General features: G+C 41.3%; 1 protein-coding gene, 1 long non-coding RNA gene and 1 other non-coding gene across 10 annotated transcripts in view; 1 reads left to right on the plus strand and 2 right to left on the minus strand.

Annotated features, from left to right (window-relative positions):
• The window catches only part of RUFY1 (RUN and FYVE domain containing 1), a 63,079-nt gene extending 50,147 nt beyond the window's left edge, over positions 1-12,932 (minus strand). For 6 of the 7 annotated variants that reach the window (XM_081497645.1, XM_081497646.1, XM_081497643.1 and 3 more), the window contains exon 1: positions 12,650-12,932. In XM_081497645.1, the coding sequence (XP_081353771.1) occupies positions 12,650-12,923 (274 nt within the window). In that variant the 5' untranslated portion in view covers positions 12,924-12,932. Of the gene's footprint in view, positions 1-1,006; positions 2,398-12,649 lie in introns of those variants that run through there. The other variant, XM_081497648.1, reaches the window with a different exon arrangement.
• LOC145509256 (uncharacterized) lies at positions 89-5,173 on the plus strand. 2 transcript variants are annotated; one of them, XR_014055957.1, is made up of 3 exons: positions 1,109-1,282; positions 1,510-1,569; positions 2,182-5,173. It is a non-coding gene; the product is annotated as an uncharacterized LOC145509256 (long non-coding RNA). The 2 variants fall into 2 exon arrangements; XR_014055956.1 differs by lacking the exons at positions 1,109-1,282; positions 2,182-5,173 and adding an exon at positions 89-318 and having other exon boundaries at positions 1,510-2,051.
• On the minus strand, positions 1,667-1,796 carry LOC145511844 (small nucleolar RNA SNORA11). Its single transcript, XR_014058217.1, has one exon. It is a non-coding gene; the product is annotated as a small nucleolar RNA SNORA11 (small nucleolar RNA).
• Positions 12,933-20,163: the final 7,231 nt, after the last annotated feature.

Below are 20,163 nucleotides of genomic sequence, written 5' to 3' on the forward strand. Positions count from 1 at the left end.
CCCTAAACTAGAAGGCTTGCTGGGAAAGTGCTCCACCCCGCCTCGTTTCTATTGGAGGAGTCCAGCTCGAGGCCACGCCCCTAGAGCTTGCGGGCGCCATTTTGACTTCTCTGCCAGGAGGGAGGTAGCGGCTTCCGGGCTTGCTTGGAGTGGGTAGTAAACTAGCTAGAGGGATTCCTGAGCCAGCTGTTTTGTCTGTGAGTGCCACCCGGAGCGTTTGGGGAAGCATCCATTTCTTGGTACAGGGCTCAAATTCTCGTTGCCCGTCTTTCGTACACAATTAGTGGACTGTTACGAGTTTCACACTTCTTTTGTAAGGTAAAACCGTTAGAATAAAATGAACTTAGTACACTTAAACTCAATTAGTTTCGTCGCTCTGAGAGTAAAAGTTTGTAATCAATATCAGATATCCATGACAAAATTTTTTAGGTTAATTTGTGCTTTTATCTGCCAGTATAATTTCAGTGACCTGCAAACATTTTTTTTAATCTTAAAAAATACATTTTACATTACAGTCCAACAAGTACGCATATATTATGTTGTTTAGTGGTAAACTGTGTCAGACTTTTCTGTGACCCCCGCATGGACTCTAGCCCGCCAGTCTCCTCTGTCCATGGGATTTTCCAGGAAAGAATACTGGAGTGGACTGCCATTTTCTCCTCCAGGGCATCTTCCCAGCCCAGGGATCCAAGGCCCCTTTCCTGCATTGGCAGGCGGCTTCTTCACCACTGAGCCAAGAGGAAAGCTCATATAATATGTAAAAATGTATAAAGGTGAGACAAAATTTTGCTAAAAAGTCTACCCTGAGTTAATTTTTTTTGGGGGGGGGGAGAATTTTTTTTTTTAAAGCAGCAGCAGGTTTACAACAAAATTGACAAGAAGGTACAGAAATTCCCTTCCCTCACAAGCATCAGTTCAGTTCAGTGGCTCAGTCGTGTCCGACTCTTTGCGACCCCATGAACCGCAGCACGCCAGGCCTCCCTGTCCACCAACTCCCGGAGTTTACCCAAACTCGTGCATTGAGTCGGTGATGCCATCCAACAATCTCATCCTCTGTTGTCCCCTTCTCCTGCTCTCAATCTTTCCCAGCACTAGGGTCTTTTCAAATGAGTCAGCTCTTCACATCAGGTGGCCAAAGTATTGGAGTTTCAGCTTCAACATTAGTCCTTCCAATGAACATGCATAGCGGTTATCAAGACTGGAACTTTTTTTTAAATAAGGGTGAACTGCATTGACACATGATAACCAAGGTCCCAGTTCATCCTCTATGTTCACTAATGAAGTAAGTAGTATTGCATCTTCTATGGGTTTGGACAAAAGTATGATATATGCATCATTATAATGTCATTCAAAGTATTTTCACTGCTCATAAAAACTTCTGTACTCTGTGTATGCATCTCCCTGCTAACTCCAGGCAACCACTAATCTTTTTATTGTCTCCATAGTTCTGCCTTTTCCAGAATGGCATTTAGTTGGAATCTGTTTTTCTTTTTTTTTTCTCCTTGACAGGTTCAAAGCCTTTTTAAGACCACTCATGGCCAACCCATGCATGGACCAGAATGGCTCTAGGTAGCAAGCTCCCTGACTAAGTACTGCAGCTCTTCTTTCAATATTGAGCCCTGTCCCACTGGTCCTGCCCAGCAGCCACATGGAGGTGAACAGGGACACAGTTTGGATATTTGTTCATTGAAACAGCAGAAGTTTTGTGCCTCTTGTCACAGTGAACCCAGATTCCTGTCTGGTGGATTGTAAATAGATGAGCCATTTATTTAGGCCCTCTGCTCTACGCACAACCCAATCCATGACAAATTCTTACCAAGTGACCTCTCAAGCCCAGGAAACTGTCACTCTGGAAATTAAAACTATTATAGACCCTCAAAAACTATAACCTAGTTCCTGCAGGAAAAATAAGCCCTGGTTGGTGCACCCCTCTCTGCACCAGTGCCACCTTTTGGTCTTTTAAATGTTTGCCCCTTGGATTGGAGGATGGGGTGGGGAGTGTATTGTTTTAGTTTACCAGTTGTTCATTATATATGTTAAGCAGATTTTCATGTTGATTGTTTCCTAGTATTCTATGACTTGCCTGTTAAATCTTTTAACTTTCTTGATTAGTTTGCTTTTGTCTTATGGGTCTGTATATTGTGGATATTAATCCTTTGTTTATCTGCTTTCTTTCATCAGCAATAATTAATATGGATATATAGTTAAAAGAGCATATATGTGTATAGCTAAATTGAAAAGAATGATATTATGACTGTGAATTTATAATACAAGTATTAAGTAAATTTGAATGAGACTTGAGACAGCCTGGGACTGAGAATTCTAAATTCTCAGCAAAACCCAAGAAGACAGCCAGTGGGAAAGAAAAACTGGTCTAAATATTTCATCTTGGTTTTGGAAAAAGAAAAATGGATTTTAAGTAAAGCATCTGGGTGGGGATGGTATATTTTAAATATTGAGAGACTCCTTTGTATTATTTATAAATTTGAAAAGTTTAATGAGATGGGTGATTGGGTGCAACCTCAAAAAAGACAGAATGATCTCTGTTCGTTTCCAAGGCAAACCATTCAATATCACAGTAATCCAAGTTGATGCCCCAACCACTAATGCTGAATAAGCTGAAGTTGAACAGTTCTATGATGACCTACAAGACCTTCTAGAACTAACACCAAAAAAAGATGTCCTTTTCATCATAGGGGACTGGAATGCAAAAGAAGGAAGTCAGGAGGTACCTGGAGTAACAGACAAGGTTGGCCTTGGAGTACAAAATGAAGCAGGGCAAAGGCTAACAGAGTTTTGCCAAGAGAACTCACTGGTCATAGCAAACACCCTCTTCCAACAACACAAGAGACAACTCTACATATGGGCATCACCAGGGGGTCAAAAATGAAATCAGACTGATTATATTCTTTGCAGCAAAAGATGGAGAAACTCTATACAGTCAGCAAGAACAAGACTGGGAGCTGACTGTGGCTCAGATCATAAACTCCTTATTGCCAAATTCAGACTTATATTGTAGAAAGTAGGGAAAAACACTAGACCATTCAGGTATGACCTAAATCAAACCCCTTATGATTATACAATGGAAGTGACAAATTGATTCAAAGGATTAGATCTGATAGAGTGCCTGAAGAACTATGGATGGAGGTTCCTGATGTTGTATGGGAGGCAGTGATCAAAACCGTCCCCAAGGGAAAAAATGCAAAAAGGCAAAATGGTTGTCTGAGGAGGCCTTACAAATAGCTGAGAAAAGAAGAGAAGTGAAAGGCAAAGGAGAAAAGGAATAATATATCCATCTGAATGCAGAGTTCCAAAGATTAGCAAGGAGAGATAAGAAAGCCTTCCTCGGTGATCAGTGCAAAGAAACAGAGAAAAACAGTACAATGGGAAAGACTAGAGATCTCTTCAAGATAATAAGAGATATCAAGGGAACATTTCATGCAAAGATGAACACAATTAAGGATAGAAATGGTATGGACCTAACAGAAGCAGAAAATATTAAGAAGACGTGGCAAGAATACACAGAATACATACATGAAAAAGATCTTAATGACCCAGATGGCCACAATGGTGTGATCACTCACCTAGAGCCAGACATCCTGGTGTGCGAAGTCAAGTGGGCCTTAGGAAGCATCACTATGAACAAAGCTAGTGGAGGTGATGGGATTCCAGCTGAGCTATTTCAAATCCTAAAAGATGATGTTGTGAAAGTGTGGCACTCAATACGTTAGCAAATCTGGAAAACTCAGCAGTGGCCACAGGACTGGAAAAGGTCAGTTTTCATTCCAATCCCAAAGAAAGGCAATGCCAAAGAATGCTCAAACTACCGCACAATTGCACTCATCTCACATGCTAGTAAAGTAATGCTCAAAATTCTCCAAGCCAGGCTTCAACAGTACATGAACCAAGCACTTCCAGATGTTCAAGGTGGATTTAGAAAAGGCAGAGGAACCAGAGATCAAATTGCCAACATCTGTTGGATCATTGAAAAAGCAAGAGAGTTCCAGAAAAACATCTGCTTTATTGACTACAGTAAAGCTTTTGACTGTGTGGATTACAACCAACTGTGGAAAATTCTTCAAGAGATGGGAATACCAGACCACCTGACCTGCCTCCTGAGAAATCTGTATGCAGGTCAAGAAGCAACAGTTAGAACTGGACATGGAACAACAGACTAGTTCCAGATTGGGAAAGGAGTACATCAAGGCTGTATATTGTCACCTTGCTTATTTAACTTCCATGCAGAGTACATCATGTGAAATGTCGGGCTGGATGAAATCACAAGCTGGAATCAAGATTGCCAGAAGAATTATCTATAACCTCAGATACGCAGATGACACCACCCTTACGGCAGAAAGCGAAGAAGAACTAAGAGCCTCTTGATGAAAGTGAGAGAGGAGCATGAAAAAGCTGGCTTAAAACTCAACATTCAAAAAACTTAAGATCATGGCATCTAGTCCCATCACTTCATGGCAAATAGATGGGGAAACAATGGAAACAGTGAGAGATTTTATTTTCTTGGGCTCCAGAATCACTGCAGATGGTGATTGCAGCCATAAAAAACACTTGCTCCTTGGATGAAAAGCTATGACCAGCCCAGACAGCATATTAAAAAGCAGAAACATTACTTAACTGACAAAGGTTCATCTGGTCAAAGCTATGGTCTTTATGTAGTCATGTATGGATGTGCGAGTTGGACCATAAAGAAAGCTGAGCACCAAAGAATTGATGCTTTTGAACTGTGGTGCTGGAGAAGACTCTTGAGAGTCCCTTGGCCTGCAAGGAGATCAAACCAGTCAATCCTAAAGTAAATCAGTCCTGAATATTCACTGGAAGGACTGATGTTGAAGCTGAAGCTCCAGTACTTTGGCCACCTGATTCAAAGAACTAACTCACTGGAAAAAAACCCTGATGCTGGGAAAGATTGAAGGCAGGAGGAGGAGGAGGGGACGACAGAGGATGAGATGGTTGGATGGCATCACCAACTCAATGGACATGAGTTTGAGCAAGCTCTGGGAATTGGTGATGGACAGGGAGGCCTGCTGTGCTGCAGTCCATGGCATTGCAGAGTCAGACTCGACTGAGCGACTGAACTGAACTGATCCTTAAAGAAGATACCAATCCCTGGGCTATAAATAAAGTCTGCTGCTGCTGCTGCTGCTGCTGCTGCTAAGTCGCTTCAGTCGTGTCCGACTCTGTGCGACGCCATAGACGGCAGCCCCCCAGGCTCCGCTGTCCCTGGGATTCTCCAGGCAAGAATACTGGAGTGGGTTGCCATTTCCTTCTCCAGTGCATGAAAGGGAAAAGTGAAAGTGAAGTTGCTCAGTCGTGTCCGACTCTGAGCGACCCCATGGACTGTAGCCTACCAGGCTCCTCCGTCCATGGGATTTTCCAGGCAAGAGTATTGGAGTGGGGTGCCATTGCCTTCTCCGTAAATAAAGTCTAGTGGTCTTTTAATGGAAATAAATATACAGGAAGTCCTGCAGAGGGCTAGGCAGGTCCAGATATTTTGAGGAAATTTATTTTTAGATCCTCAAGTTTCACAGGCACTCTCTCTTTTCCCACTCTATGGAAGAATCGCAGTTCACTCCTTGTTCCGTATCTTCCTCCTGAGTCACTGAACTTGAGGTACAGAAAGTACCACATATCAGATAGGGGTGAAGCTTCCTTTGATGATTAATCAAATCACCAAAAACATGAAAAGATTCCAGTCTCTCATTTGCTGAACTTAGTTAAAGAAACTTGATCTTGGGGGAGAGGAGTGGTTTCTACCCCTCTGCTGGGTATCCTGAATTTAGAAAGTTTTAAAAAAAATTTATCTACAAGTAAAAATATATGTAATTGTTTTCAGTTGGTCTCAATACTTATTCCTTGGATGTTCCATTAACTTGATGGACATGTTCTATAAATTAAATGAGCCAAACTGCAGCCCTTGAAGAACATGTACACTAACTTTTTTATTAATTCTGGCCACATCTTGGCATGGGAAACCCTAGTTCCCTGATCAGGGATCAAATCCGTGTCACCTGTGGTGGAAGTGCTCAGTCCAAACTACTGGACCACCAGGGAATTTCCTAAACTCTTTTTGTCAAAACATAATGTATTGGCAAGATGTAATGAAATAAGCAGTGTTTAGATGTCTCCAACCATTTTGAGTGTCTAGGTTAAACAAAGTGAAAGAATTATAAGGCATAATTATCATTTGATAGGTCTTAGTAAAGCCTTTTTTGGAGAACTTCCCAGAAAGAGAAATATCTTTAATGTCTGTAAGAAAGGTGATTTTCATTAGAACAAAATGAGAATCTGAACAAAAAATTTTTTGATCAATAAAATGTTTTTAGATCAATGCGATTTGGGGCGTATAACTTAGAAGGAGTTCAAAGACCTCAAATAACATTACTATAACAAAGCTGTCCATTTCATATCTGAGTTACTTTATTGTACAGGAGAAATTAACACAACATTGTAAATCAACTGTACTTAAATAAAATTTTTTAAAATGTTTGGTAGAATTTATCAACGGGGGGAAAAAAAAACAACCTGTCCAGTTTTGTTTCTTATTTATATGAGTCAGAGTTCTCAAGGATCAAATCTATAAAAAAAACCAAAAAATGGGGATAAAATTGATGCTGAGTTCCATCACATTTACTTCAGTAAATCATGTATATTCATCTGCATTTTTTAAATAATAATAAAAAAAACCCATTTAGTTTATTAAGAGAAGTAATTTCAAGAAAAATTTATATATAATTACTTATGAAATTATGTTTATATTCCTTTAATCAACTTAGCATTACTAATAATTTTAATGGTAATTCATTATAGAAGAAAAAATTTTTTATAAATTCAGAGCTTTAGTCACAAGAAAAGCTTATATTTTAATTAATTTACATTTTTTTCCTGAGATGTATGATAGGATGACTAATAAAAAAATTTTAAACATACATTTAGTGGATTGGAAATTCAAGGAATAAAAGGGAAAAATGTAAAATTTACAAGTATTAAATAATTTTATTATTTATTTTATTAACAAGATAGATGGTAGATTTATCAAGTTGTTAAGGTATTTATCACTTGATACACTTAAAAGAATGATACAGTGGTTTTATTTTAAAAAGTCAATTTTTACAATAAGCCAGAAAGTATATTCTAAGCTTGAAAATTATGATGAATTTTATGTATCAACATTAAAAGTTGAAGATTTTTTTTAGGGGGTCATGTGAACAAAAAATGTGAAGACTAGTGTTTCAGGAAGTGGCTCCTACAGTCATTCTTGGGAACACAGTAGTGTTTTGCAGCCATCGCATCCATTCCCCAGTTAGGTTAGTCACCAATTCCCATTCGAGCTCAATTTAGAGTCATGGAAAATTTGACTGGAAGGATCTTTAAGTTGTTTCATTTCTCCATATTACTAGCTTTGTGACCTTGGCTAACCTATTTACATCTCTAAGCTTTAATAATAGTTCAACACAGCACACAGAATATCATAAAATTCTACACTTATTGAATTGCCAAGTAAATGGTCTGATCTGGGATCTCGACCTTGACTGTTACAGAGGGGCTGAGCCTGTATCATAAAAGAGTGACCGAGTGAGAAGAAAAGCTGGAGAGGACATACAGACACCTTGCTAGAGGAATGCTAACTGATCATGTGTGCCAGTTGGGAGTTAGGAGAAACTGGTGATCTGGATTTTTATAGAAAACCTGGTAATTGGCTAAAAAAAAACACTAAATGCTTTTACACTGTGCAGGATAGGAAAAAAAAAAATGCAGTTACCAGCACAAACATCTCAAAGGGCTGCCAGTTTGTTGTAACCTTTGGTATAGAGAATAAATATTCAGAAGAGTGGGCTCTACAGATTTTTTTTAATTGGGTTCTGAATTAAAGAAAAGTAACTAGATTCTTTATAAATTTGAGTTTTAGTTTTGATTAGCCCTTTGGTGTCTCAAAAGATCTTATAATACAATATGGTGTTACACTGTACTGACAAGAAAACCATTTTACACTTTCCTAATTTTCCAGAATTTTCACTTGTCATCTCACTGGCTAACTTAAGGAGTTCAGCAATATGAAATGAAAAAGGCATTGTACTTCATTTTGGAAGGAGGCATATTACTTTGTGCAGTGGAGCTCTAACACATAGAAAATAAAATTTGCCATTGGAAGACAACAGAGAAAGGCATAATATAATGCCACTTACCTAATGGCAAATATATATCTAAATACTTTTAAAATTAAAGAATGACTTCTTCAGTGAGTTTTGTTATTCATCCTTTAGAAAAAAAATACCCCCAAACCAAACAACTACAGAGAATGCAATCATTGTGGCAAGCTGCGCTACCAGACCCCATATGGGTTAACATTTTAATACAAGTCATTTCATGACATTCCACAGCATCTTCCTTAAACCTGGATCACCACAGCAAGTATGTGGCAAGAGTGCTGCTCATATTCAGTCTCTGCTCCTTCACTGCTCCCTCTGAACAATCTCTGACCTCACTGCTTTTGTAAGCAGATAAGCAGATCAATGGAAAAGAAATGAAATGAGCCAGCCCTGGCTGGAGTGGTAACCACTATCTTCTGACCTGCTTTTCTGAGGCCTTTGCAGAGCATGCTACCTGGGGTTCAGTTCCTTTTCCCCATTCCCACTCCTGCTCTATCTGATGACTTCAAATCTGGCTTACCATTGGGAAACGTCACATAGCTCATGCCAGCTGTTCCCCACTCTTTTGGCCTCAGTAAGCCATGCTCACAATTTTTGCCAGATTTGAGTGGCAGTTGTTTACTTAACTGACTAATTAAAAAATCCATATGTATATATTACAGCATATTACTTACAACATTATTTAAAAACATCAAGGCATTGAGGTGATGTAACTAAGCACTGACTTGAGAGGTAGCTTGTCTTGGTTCAAGTTCTGGCTCTGCCATTTCTATGTAACTTGGTCAATTTACTTTTTAATTCAGCCTCCCTCTTTATAAACAAGGAATAATAATGGTACCTATCACATGGGACAGGCTACATGAGTGGAGGCACGAAGTCCACCCCTCCTTCCCATGGCCCTAAGGGACTGCAATTTCCTGCAGGGATGCGGTCCCCATATGGTTGGGTGGGTGAGAAGTCCCTGCCCAGTTCCTGCCTAATGTGCTGTGGTGCTGCCAGCCTGCGGCAGGCCAGTGGACACCTGGCCCTGCCCTGAGAGTCAAATGGCATAACATCAACCCTCCCTGGGGCAGCATGGTCATGCAGTATGTCAGGGACAGGTAGGGGGAAGCCCGAGGGAAGTTCAAGTGGACAGAGTGGCAGAGAACCTGTCCCACGGAGATAGTGGGAGATGGGACCACACAGGAGCCCAGCTCCATGGCCCCATACCTGTTCCTTTGTCCCATCAGACTTTACTTAACACAAATTTAAAGATAAGAGTTTCTATCGTCGGCACTTCTGAGGGCCTGGCCCTGCACAATCATACTGATTAAAGCCTGCACTTCATGAACATCATGAAGCCAGTTCAGCTACCACCTAGGATTACTGTCAAGATGAAATGAACTAAGGTATGTACAGATTTAAGACTAATATCTGGCACCTAGGAAGCACAATATAAGTGCTGGCTATTATTTATAGCATTACCATAAATAGAAACGTATTTTTCAAATATTTGTTCAGCAAATATTATTCTGTGCTAGGCACAGTTCTAGGCACTCGCACATTTCCTCAGCCAAGAGCTAACATTATCTGCTTTACTAACAAGCCTCTAAGAAGACCTCAAGCCTTGACTCTCCAGACTGAACACCAGTGGGTGGGCATACAGTCAAAACGTGTGTAAAGGTGGCAATTTAGTGGGAACTAGATTCTTGAGTTAAATAGGTTCCTTCATTACCTTCTAGTCCTACTTTCTATTGCCAGAGAAATATTGTTTCCTATCTCAAAACAAGTGAGATTTTAAACTTTATCAATCTTTCTTAGCCATTGAAACTATCACAATTCACTATCCGTGCTTTCTACATCAAATATACATTGGATAGGATAGAATCAAGAAACCTCAAAGGTACACTATAATACTTCTTAGGGAGTACTTCACAGTCTTTAGTGAACTTTGCCCCATAGCACTATGATGAAATGTTCTCAGTTCACAATCTACGTGTAGCCACTAGCTACACGTAGATTACTGAGCACTTAAAATGTGGCTGTTGTGACTGAGGAACTAAATTTTTAACCGTTAAACATCACATGTGGGTCGTGGCTATTGTACTGGTTGGCACAGCTCTAAATATTTGGCTTTCCAGGGCTTTCTAAGTCACACTCTATCAATCATTTGATGTTTCCATTCTTACTCATGTGCTGAAACTATTCTAGATGACAAAGGCTTAAAAGAGTTGACTATAAGAGATCATTGAAGGCTATAAGAACTTTGTGAATCACAAAATTCCTATTTTACAGACTGGAAAATGTGATGACTTGCCTGTATCACACAGCTTGTTGGTTGTAGTGGTCGCCTGGAATTAGAATGGGAAAGACTAGAGATCTCTTCAAGAAAATTAGAGATACTAAAGGAACATTTCATGCAAAGATGGGCACAATAAAGGACAGAAATGGTATGGACCTAACAGAAACAGAAGATATTAAGAAAAGGTGGCAAGAATACACAGAAGAACTATACAAAAAGATCTTCATGACCCAGATAACCACGATGGTGTGATCACTCACCTAGAGCCAGACATCCTGGCGTGCAAAGTCAAGTGGGCCTTAGGAAGCATTACTATGAACAAAGCTAGTGGAGGTGATGGAATTCCAGTTGAACTATTTCAAAGCCTAAAAGATGATGCTGTGAAAGTGCTGCACTGAATATGCCAGCAAATCTGGAAAACTTAGCAGTGGCCACAGGACTGGAAAAGGTCAGTTTTCATTCCAATCCCTAAGAAAGGCAATGCCAAAGAATGTTCAAACTACTGCATAATTGCACTCATCTCACACATTAGTAAAGTAATGCTCAAAATTCTCCAAGCCAGGCTTCAACAGTACATGAACCTAGCACTTCCAGATGTTCAAGCTGGATTTAGAAAAGGCAGAGGAACCAGAGATCAATTCCCAACATCTGCTGGATCATTGAAAAAGCAACAGAGTTCCAGAAAAACATCTATTTCTGCTTGATTGACTATGCCAAAGCCTTTGACTGTGTGGATCACAACAAACTGTGGAAAATTCTTAAAAGTGATGGGAATACCACCAGACCACCTGACCTGCCTCCTGAGAAATCTGTATGCAGGTCAAGAAGCAACAGTTAGAACTGGACATGGAACAGACTGGTTCCAAAGAGGGAAAGGAGTATATCAAGGCTGCATATTGTCACCCTGCTTATTTAACTTATATGCAGAGTACATCATGCAAAATGTCAGGTTGGATGAAGCACAAGCTGGAACCAAGATTGCTGGGAGAAATATCAATAGCCTCAGATACGCAGATGACACCACCCTTATGGCAGAAAGTGAAGAAGAACTAAAGAGCCTCTTGATGAAAGTGAAAGAGGAAAATGAAAAAGTTGGCTTAACTAAGATCATGGCATCCAGTCCCATCACTTCATGGCAAATAGATGGGGAAACAATGCAAACAGTGAGAGACCTTATTTTGGGGGGCTCCAAAATCACTGCAGATGGTGACTGTAGCCATGAAATTAAAAGACCCTTATTCCTTGCAAGGAAAGCTATGACCAACCTAGACAGTACATTAAAAAGCAGAGACATTACTTTACCGACAAAGGTCTGTCTAGTCAAAGCTATGGTTTTTCCAGTAGTCATATATGGATGTGAGAGTTGAAGTATAAAGAAAGCTGAGAGCCGAAGAACTGATGCTTTTGAACTGTGGTGTTAGAGAAGACTCTTGAGAGTCCCTTGGACTGCAAGGAGATCAAACCATTCAATCCTAAAGGAAATCAGTCCTGAATATTCATTGGAAGGACTGATGTTGAAGCTGAAACTCCAATACTTTGGCCACGTGATGTGAAGTACTGACTCATCTGAAAAGACCCTGATGCTGGGAAAGATTGAAGGCTGGAGGAGAAGGGGACGACAGAGGATGAGATGGTTGGATGGCATTACTGACACGATGGACATGAGTTTGAGTAGGCTCCGGAGTTGGTGATGGACAGGGAGGCCTGGCGTGCTGCAGACCATGGGGTCTCAAAGAGTCCGACACGACTGAGCGACTGAACTGAACTGGAACCCTCACCCTCTAAACTCCACCCGGTGCTCTGACTCCGCGTCAACAACTGGAGATGTGAGCTGGGAGGGAAGTTTAAGATTTAAAGCAGAGAAAAGTACAGTTTCATTTCCTAAGTAAGTCCTTTAAAAATAAATAAGGACTAACTAAGCTTAAGCCCGTCCATTTTTTAGAATAAAGTTTACCAATGAGAATAAGAATGCTGTCTGGGGCACACCATAGGAAGTGAAATTGCTCCAGTCTCAGGCCACCCACGCCCAGGTATTTATCTTGACTCGGACACACGGTGTAAAGAAAACCGACGAGTAGTTACCCGTGTTAACAACCTGTCTAACAAGCTGAGTCAGTTAAACAGGCTTGCTAGCCTGGCTCCCGTGGCAAAACAGCCATCTGTCTGACGGAAAGCTCACGCAGCGTGCACGGCCGGAGCCTACCTGCGCGCGCCGCGTCGTCCGCGCCGCCGTCCGCGCCGCCCAGACCCGCGGCCGCGCGCAGCGCGCTCCCGCAGCTCGCCGACAGGGTGCCTGTGGCCCTCCGCGCCAGGGTCAGGATGGGTGCGGACCAGCCTTCCGTCGCCGCCCGGGACTTCGCCGCCCTCCGCAGTTCGCCTGGGCCCGGCACCTGGCTCCGGTCCACGATCTCAAACTCTTCTCCCGGCTCCGGCCCCGGCTCTTGCTCCGGCCGGCAGCCATCGTCCCCGTCAGCCATTTTGGTCGTGTCACGTGCCCTCGGCGGGCGGTGGACTAGGCGCTGGCGGGCGCGCGGGAGGGCGCTTTTACGTCCTCGCTGCACATTTTCGTGTTCGCGCCGCGTTTTCTTCCTCTTTACGGTTCTACTCTCCTTTCTTTCAGTTTAGAAAAGCTCGGGGAGGCGCAAGTCATAAAATAAGCATCCACGTTCTCATCAGCTGGGAGGACTTCTTTCCGTGAAGTTCCTCTTGGGTTTTCTCCCTTTTTCGTGGTGCCTCCTATCTGGCTTATGAATTGCAGGACACCAGGTTTCCCTGCCCTTTACTGTCTCCCGGAGTTTGCTCAAACTCTTGTTTATTGAGTCACTCGATGCCATCCAACCATCTCATCCTGTGTCTCCTTCTCCTCCTGCCTTCAATCTTTCCCAGCATCAGAGTCTTTTCCAGTGAGCCAGCTGTTCCCATCAGGTGGCCCAAGTATTGGAACTTCAGCGTCAGTCCTTCCCATGAATGGTCAGGGTTGAGTGCCTTTAGGTATGACTGGTTTGATCACCTTGCTGTCCAAAGGACTCTCAAAAGTCTTCTCCAACACCACAGTTCAAAACCATCAATTTTTCAGCACTCAGCCTTCTTTATGGTCTAACTCTCACGTCCATTCATGACTACTGGAAAAACCACAGCTTTGACTATATGGGCCTTTGTCGGCAAAGTGATGTCTCCACTTTTTAATACGCTTTCTAGGTTAGTAGTAGCTCTTCTTTCAAGGAGAAGGCGTCTTTTAATTTCATGGCTGCAGTCACCATCTGCGGTTGTTTTGGAGCCCAAGAAAATAAAGTCTCACTGTTTCCAGTTTTTCCTCATTTATTTGCCATTAAGTGATAGGACTTGATGCCATGATCTTAGTTTTTAGAATGTTGAGTTTTAAGCCAACCTTTTGGCTTAAAAAGAGAAAGCCAACTCTCCTCTTTCACACTCAGCAAGAGGCTCTTTATTTTTTTAAAAATTTATTTATTTTTTAATTGAAGGATAATTGCTCTACAGAATTTTGTTGTTGTCTGTCAAACCTCAACATGAATCAGCCATAGGTATACATATAACCCCTCCCTTGTGAACCTCCCTACCATTTCCCTCCCCATCCCACCCCTCTGGGTTGATGTGTGTGTGTGTGTGTGTGTGTGTGTGTGTGTTTTAGCTGCTCAGTCTTGTCCGACTCTTTGCGACCCCATGGACTGTAGCCCACCAGGCTTCTCTGTCCATGGAATTCTCCAGGCAAGAATACGGGAGTGGATTGCCATTCCCTTCTCAAGGGGAACTTTCCAACCCAAGGATCAAACCCTGGTCTCCTGCATCACAGGCAGATTCTTTACCGTTTGAGCTACGGAGAAGTCCCAGGTTTATACAGAGTCCCTATTTGAGTTTCCTGAGTCATACAGCAAATTCCCATTGGCTATCTATTTTACATATGGTAATGTAAGTTTCCATGTTACTCTTTCAGTACATCTGACCCCTCCTTCCCTCTCCCCATGTCCGTAAGTCTATTCTCTATGTCTGTTTCTCCATTGCAGCCCTGTAAATAAATTCTTCAGTACCATTTTTTCTAGATTCCGTATATATGTATTAGAATATGATATTTATCTTTCTCTTTCTGACTTACTTCACTCTGTATAATAGGTTGTAGGTTCGGCCACCTCATTAGAATGGACTCAAATGCATTCCTCTTTATGGCTGAGTAATATTCCATTGTGTATATGTACCACAACTTTTTCTTTAGTTCCTCTTCACTTTCTGCCAGTAGGGTGGTGTCATCTGCATATCTGAGGTTATTGATATTTCTCCCATCAATCTTGATTCCCGCTTGAGCTTTGTCCAGCCTGGCATTTTGTATGATGTAGTCTGCATATAAGTTAAATAAGCAGGGTGACAATATACAGCCATGACACTCCTTTCCCAATTTTGAACCAGTTCGATGTTCCATGTCTGATTGTAACTGTTGCTTCTTGACCTGCATACAGGTTTCTTAAGAGGCAGGTAAGGTGGTCTGATATTCCCATTTCTTTAAGAATTTCTGACAGTTTGTTGTGATCCACACAGAAAGAAGGCTTTAGCATAGTCAATGAAGTAGATAATTTTCTGGAATTCCGTTGCTTTTCCTATGATCCAACAGTTCAGTTTAGTTCAGTTGCTCAATCATCTCCGACTCTTTGCAACCCCATGATCTGCAACATGACAGACCTCCCTGTCCATATCACCAACTCCTGGAGTTTACTCAAACTCATGTCCAGTGAGTCGGTGATGCCATCCAACCATCTCATCTTCTGTTGTCCCCTTCTCCTCCTGCCTTCAATCTTTCCCAGCATCAGGGTCTTTTCAAATGAGTCAGCTCTTCATATCAGGTGGCCAAAGTATTGGAGTTTCAGCTTCAACATTAGTCCTTCCAATGAACATTCAGGACTGATTTCCTTTAGAATGACTGGTTGGATCTTCTTGCAGTCCAAGGGACTCTCAAGAGTCTTCTCCAACACCACAGTTCAAAAGCAGCAATTCTTGGGCGCTCAGCTTTCTTTCTAGTCCAACTCTCACATCCCTACATGACTACTGGAAAAACCGTAGCCTTGACTAGATGGACCTTTGTTGGCAAAGTAACGTCTTTGCTTTTTAACATGCTGTCTAGATTGGTCATAACTTTCCTTCCAAGGAGTAAGCGTCTTTTTATTGCATGGCTGCAGTCTGCATCTGCAGTGATTTTGGAGTCAAGGAAAACAAAGTCTCTCATTGTTTCCATTACTTCCCCATCTATTTGCCATGAAGTGATGGGACCAGATGCCATGATCTTAGTTTTTTGAATGTTGAGTTTTAAGCCAGCTTTTTCACTCTCCTCTTTCACTTTCATCAAGAGGCTCTCTAGTTCCTCTTTGCTCTCTGCCATAAAGGTGGTGTCATCTGCATATCTGAGGTTATTGCTATTTCTCCTGGCAATCTAGATTACAGCTTGTGCTTTATCCAGTTCGACATTTTGCATGACTACATATAAGTTAACTAAGCAGGGTGACAATATACAGCCTTGATGTACTCCTTTCCCAGTTTGGAAACAATTCACTGTCCATGTTCAATTCTAACTGTTGCTTCTTGACCTACATACAGGTTTCACAGGAGATCGGTAAACTGGTCTGGTATTCCCATCTCTTTATGAATTTCCAGTTTGTTCTGATCCACACAGTCAAAGGCTTTGGTGTAGTCAATAAAGCAGAAGTAGATGTTTCTCTGGAACTCTTGCTTTTTCTATGATCCAATGGATGTTGACAATTTGGTCTCTGGTTCCTCTCCCTTTTCTAAATCCAGCTTGAACATCTGGAAGTGCTTGGTTCATGTACTGTTGAAGCCTAGCTTGGAGAATTTTGAGCATTACTTTGGTAGCGTGTGAGACGAGTGCAGTTGTGTGGTAGTTTGAACATTCTTTGGCATTGCCTTTCTTTGGGGTTGGAATGAAAACTGACCTTTTCCAGTCCTGTGGCTACTGCTGAGTTTTCCAGATTTGCTGGCATGTTGAGTGCAGCACTTTCACAGCATCATCTTTTAGGATTTGAAATAGCTCAACTGGAATTCCATCACCTCCACTAACTTTGTACATAGTGATGCTTCCTAAGGCCCCCTTGACTTCGCACTCCAGGATGTCTGGCTCTGGCTCTAGGTGAGTGATCACACCATCATGGTTATCTGGGTCATTAAATCTTTTTTCTATAGTTTTTCTGTGTATTCTTGACAGCTTTTCTCCAAAAGGCTCCAAAATCACTGCAAATGGTGATTGCAGCCATGAAATTAAAAGACGCTTACTCCTTGGAAGGAAGGTTATGACCAACCTAGATAGCATATTTAAAAGCAGAGACATTACTTTGCCAACAAAGGTCCATCTATTCAAGGCTATGGTTTTTCCAGTGGTCATGTATGGATGTGAGAGTTGGACGGTGAAGAAAGCTGAGTGCTGAAGAATTGATGCTTTTGAAGTGTGGTGTTGGAGAAGACCCTTGAGAGTCCCTTGAACTGCAAGGAGATCCAACCAGTCCATCCTAAAGGAGATCAGTCCTGGGTGTCCATTGGAAGGACTGATGTTGAAGCTGAAACTCCAATACTTTGGCCACCTGATATGAAGAGCTGACTCATTTGAAAAGACCCTGGTGCTGGGAAAGATTGAGGGTAGGAAGAGAAGGGGATGACAGAGGATGAGATGGTTGGATGGCATCAGTGACTCAGTAGACATGGGTTTGGATAAACTCCAGGAGTTGGTGTTGGACAGGGAAGCCTGGCGTGCTGCGGTTCATGGGTTCGCAAAGAGTTGGACATGAGTGATCGACTGAACTGAACTGAACTGATGGACACTTAAATTGCTTCCATGACTTGCCTATTTTAAATAGCCCTGCTATGAATGTTGGGGTTCATGTGTCTTTTCAAATTAGAATTTTTGTCTGTTCTGAATACATGCCCAGAAGTGCACCCCAACATTTTTAACAAATGCCTTTTGTGTGGTTAGGCTTAGTCCTTTTTCTCCTTTCTCTGACTTATTTCTTATGCCTTGGGTTTCGTGCGTCTGCTCCTTCTTCCTGAGTCTGATTCCATCCTGTGCCCATTGCAGTCACTCTTACTTAAAAAAAATCTTTTGGAGGATTCTCATCACATTTCTTAGACCCTATCTCTCAAATCAGGCCCTGCACTTCTATGCCCAGTGCCCCGGCCTGAGTAGATTCTTGCCTGGTTTTAGTCACTCTCCAGGACATTTCCTTGTGCCTTTGGGCTTTACTCTCAGCATCTGTCCCAGCTCAGCCAAGGACTTCCATGACCCAGGGCTGATCCTTTCCTTCCTGTTTTCAAACCTCCCTTTGCTTCCCTGTGGCAGGAGGCTTTGTCTTGTCTACATGCTGGAGTTTGCAGATTGCTCATTTTCTCCTTGGCATGGACTAGATATCGAGTTATGCAGCATCCCAGGGTGGTTGGGTGATTTGCCTGAGACCAAAGTGAGAGCCAAAGAGATGGATCCTTGTGGCTTCAGTAGGATTGCAATTGGCCTATCAGTAGACAGTGCTTTACTAATTGTGTCTCGTATGTGTATAATTTGTACACTTTGATTGGCATTTTATAATCTAGGTGAGTCTCACTATCTGGACATAATTGGTACCCTGTGCCAAGAATGGCCAATTAAGGTCAAATCATTTTTCTGAATAATACAATATGCCATTGGCTGTGGTCTTCTGCCAAAAGTGTTTACCTAAAGCAAAATATGTTTTTTTAGCAGCACTGTCTGATATAACCCTTAGATGTAAATGTTCTAGAACTGTGTTGTTCTGTACAGTGGCCAGGAGTCACAGGCAGCTGCTGAGCACTTGCAATGAAGATCATGTGAGTGGGTTATAGGATATGTAGGGGAGAAAGGAAGAAGAGAAACAGCACCTGTAGTAAACAGTGAGACATTCTTACAACGGGCAGCATCTACCATGACTTGGTAGAACAGGCAACCCTGATGAGACTGGAACTACCTTCTGGAAAGACTTCTTTCTAGAAAGTCAAGAAAGTATTTGGTGCAAACGTGGCAAGATCTTGACAGTTTTGAAATCTAGGTAATGAGTGTAAGAGAGTTATTATTCTACTTTTTTGAATGTCTGACTTTTCATAATAAAAAGTAAAAAGATATATAAAAAAGTGAATCCATATGAAATGGGAACCAATGTGTCATAAAGACTGAAAAATCCTAGGGAATTCCTTGACAGTCCAGTGGTTAGGACTCTGCACTTTCACTGCTGTGGACCTGGGTTCAATCCCTGTTTGGGGATCTAAGATCCTGAAAGCTGCATGGTGTGACATAAAAAAAGAAGACTGAAAAACCCTCAAAAAAGTCTTGACAGATGAACATAGATGCAAAAATCCTCTACAAAATTTTAGCAAACAGAATTCAGCAACATATCAAAAAGCTCATACACCATGATCAAGTTGGGTTTATTTCAAGAATTCAATATACACAAATCAATCAATGTGATACACCATATTAACAAATTGAAAGATAAAAACCACATGATAATCTCAATAGATGCAGAAAAAGCCTTTGACAAAATTTAGCACCATTTACAATTAGAACTCTTCAAAAAATGGGCATAGAAGGAACCTACCTCAACACAGTAAAGGCCATATATGATAAACCTACAGCAAACATTATTCTCAATGGTGAGAAACTGAAAACATTCCCCCTAAGATCAGGAACAAGACAAGGGTGTCCACTTTCACCACAATTATTTAACATCATTCTGGAAGTCCTAGCTACAGCAATCAGAGAAGCAAAAGAAATAAAAGGAATCCAGATCAGAAAAGAAGAAGTAAAGCTCTCACTGTTTGCAGATGACATAATACTGTACATAGAAAACCCTAAAGATAGTATCAGAAAATTACTAGAGCTACTCAGTGAATTTAGCAAAGTTGCAGGATACAAAATCAATACACAGAAATCCCTTGCATTTCTATATACTAACAATGAAAAATCAGAGCAATTAAGGAATCAATCCCATTCACCATTGCAACAAAAAGAATTAAATATCTAGGAATAAACTTACCTAAGGAGACAAAAGAACTACACACAGAAAATTATAAGACACTGATGAAAGAAATCAAAGATGACATGAACAAATGGAGAGATATTCCATGTTCCTGGGTAGAAAGAATCAGTATTGTGAAAATGACTCTACTATCAAATGCAATCTACAGATTCAATGCAATCCCTATCAAATTACCAATGGCATTTTTCACAGAACTAGAACAAAAAATTTCACAATTCGTATGGAAACACAAAAGACCCTGAATAGCCAAATCAGTCTTGAGAAAGAAGAATGGAGCTAGAGGAATCAACCTTCCTGCTTCAGATTATACTACAAAGCTACAGTCATCAAGACAGTATGGTACTGGCACAAAAACAGAAATGTAGACCAATGGAACAAGATAGAAAGCCCAGAAATAAACCCATGCACCTATGGGTACTTATTTTTGACAAAAGAGGCAAGAATATACAATCAGGCAAAGAGCATCTTCAATAAATGGTTCTGGGAAAACAGGACAGCCACATGTAAAGGAATGAAATTATAACATTTCCTAACACCATACACAAAGATAAACCCAAAATGGATTAAAGACCTAAATGCAAGACCAGAAACTATAAAACTCGTAGAGGAAAACATAGGCAGAACACTCAATGACATAAATGTAAGCAAGATCCTCTATGACCCACCT

The sequence above is a fragment of the Giraffa tippelskirchi genome, chromosome 6 (genome assembly GCF_054371585.1).
Source record: "Giraffa tippelskirchi isolate mGirTip1 chromosome 6, T2T-mGirTip1v1.2.pri, whole genome shotgun sequence".
Lineage (NCBI taxonomy): Eukaryota > Metazoa > Chordata > Mammalia > Artiodactyla > Giraffidae > Giraffa > Giraffa tippelskirchi.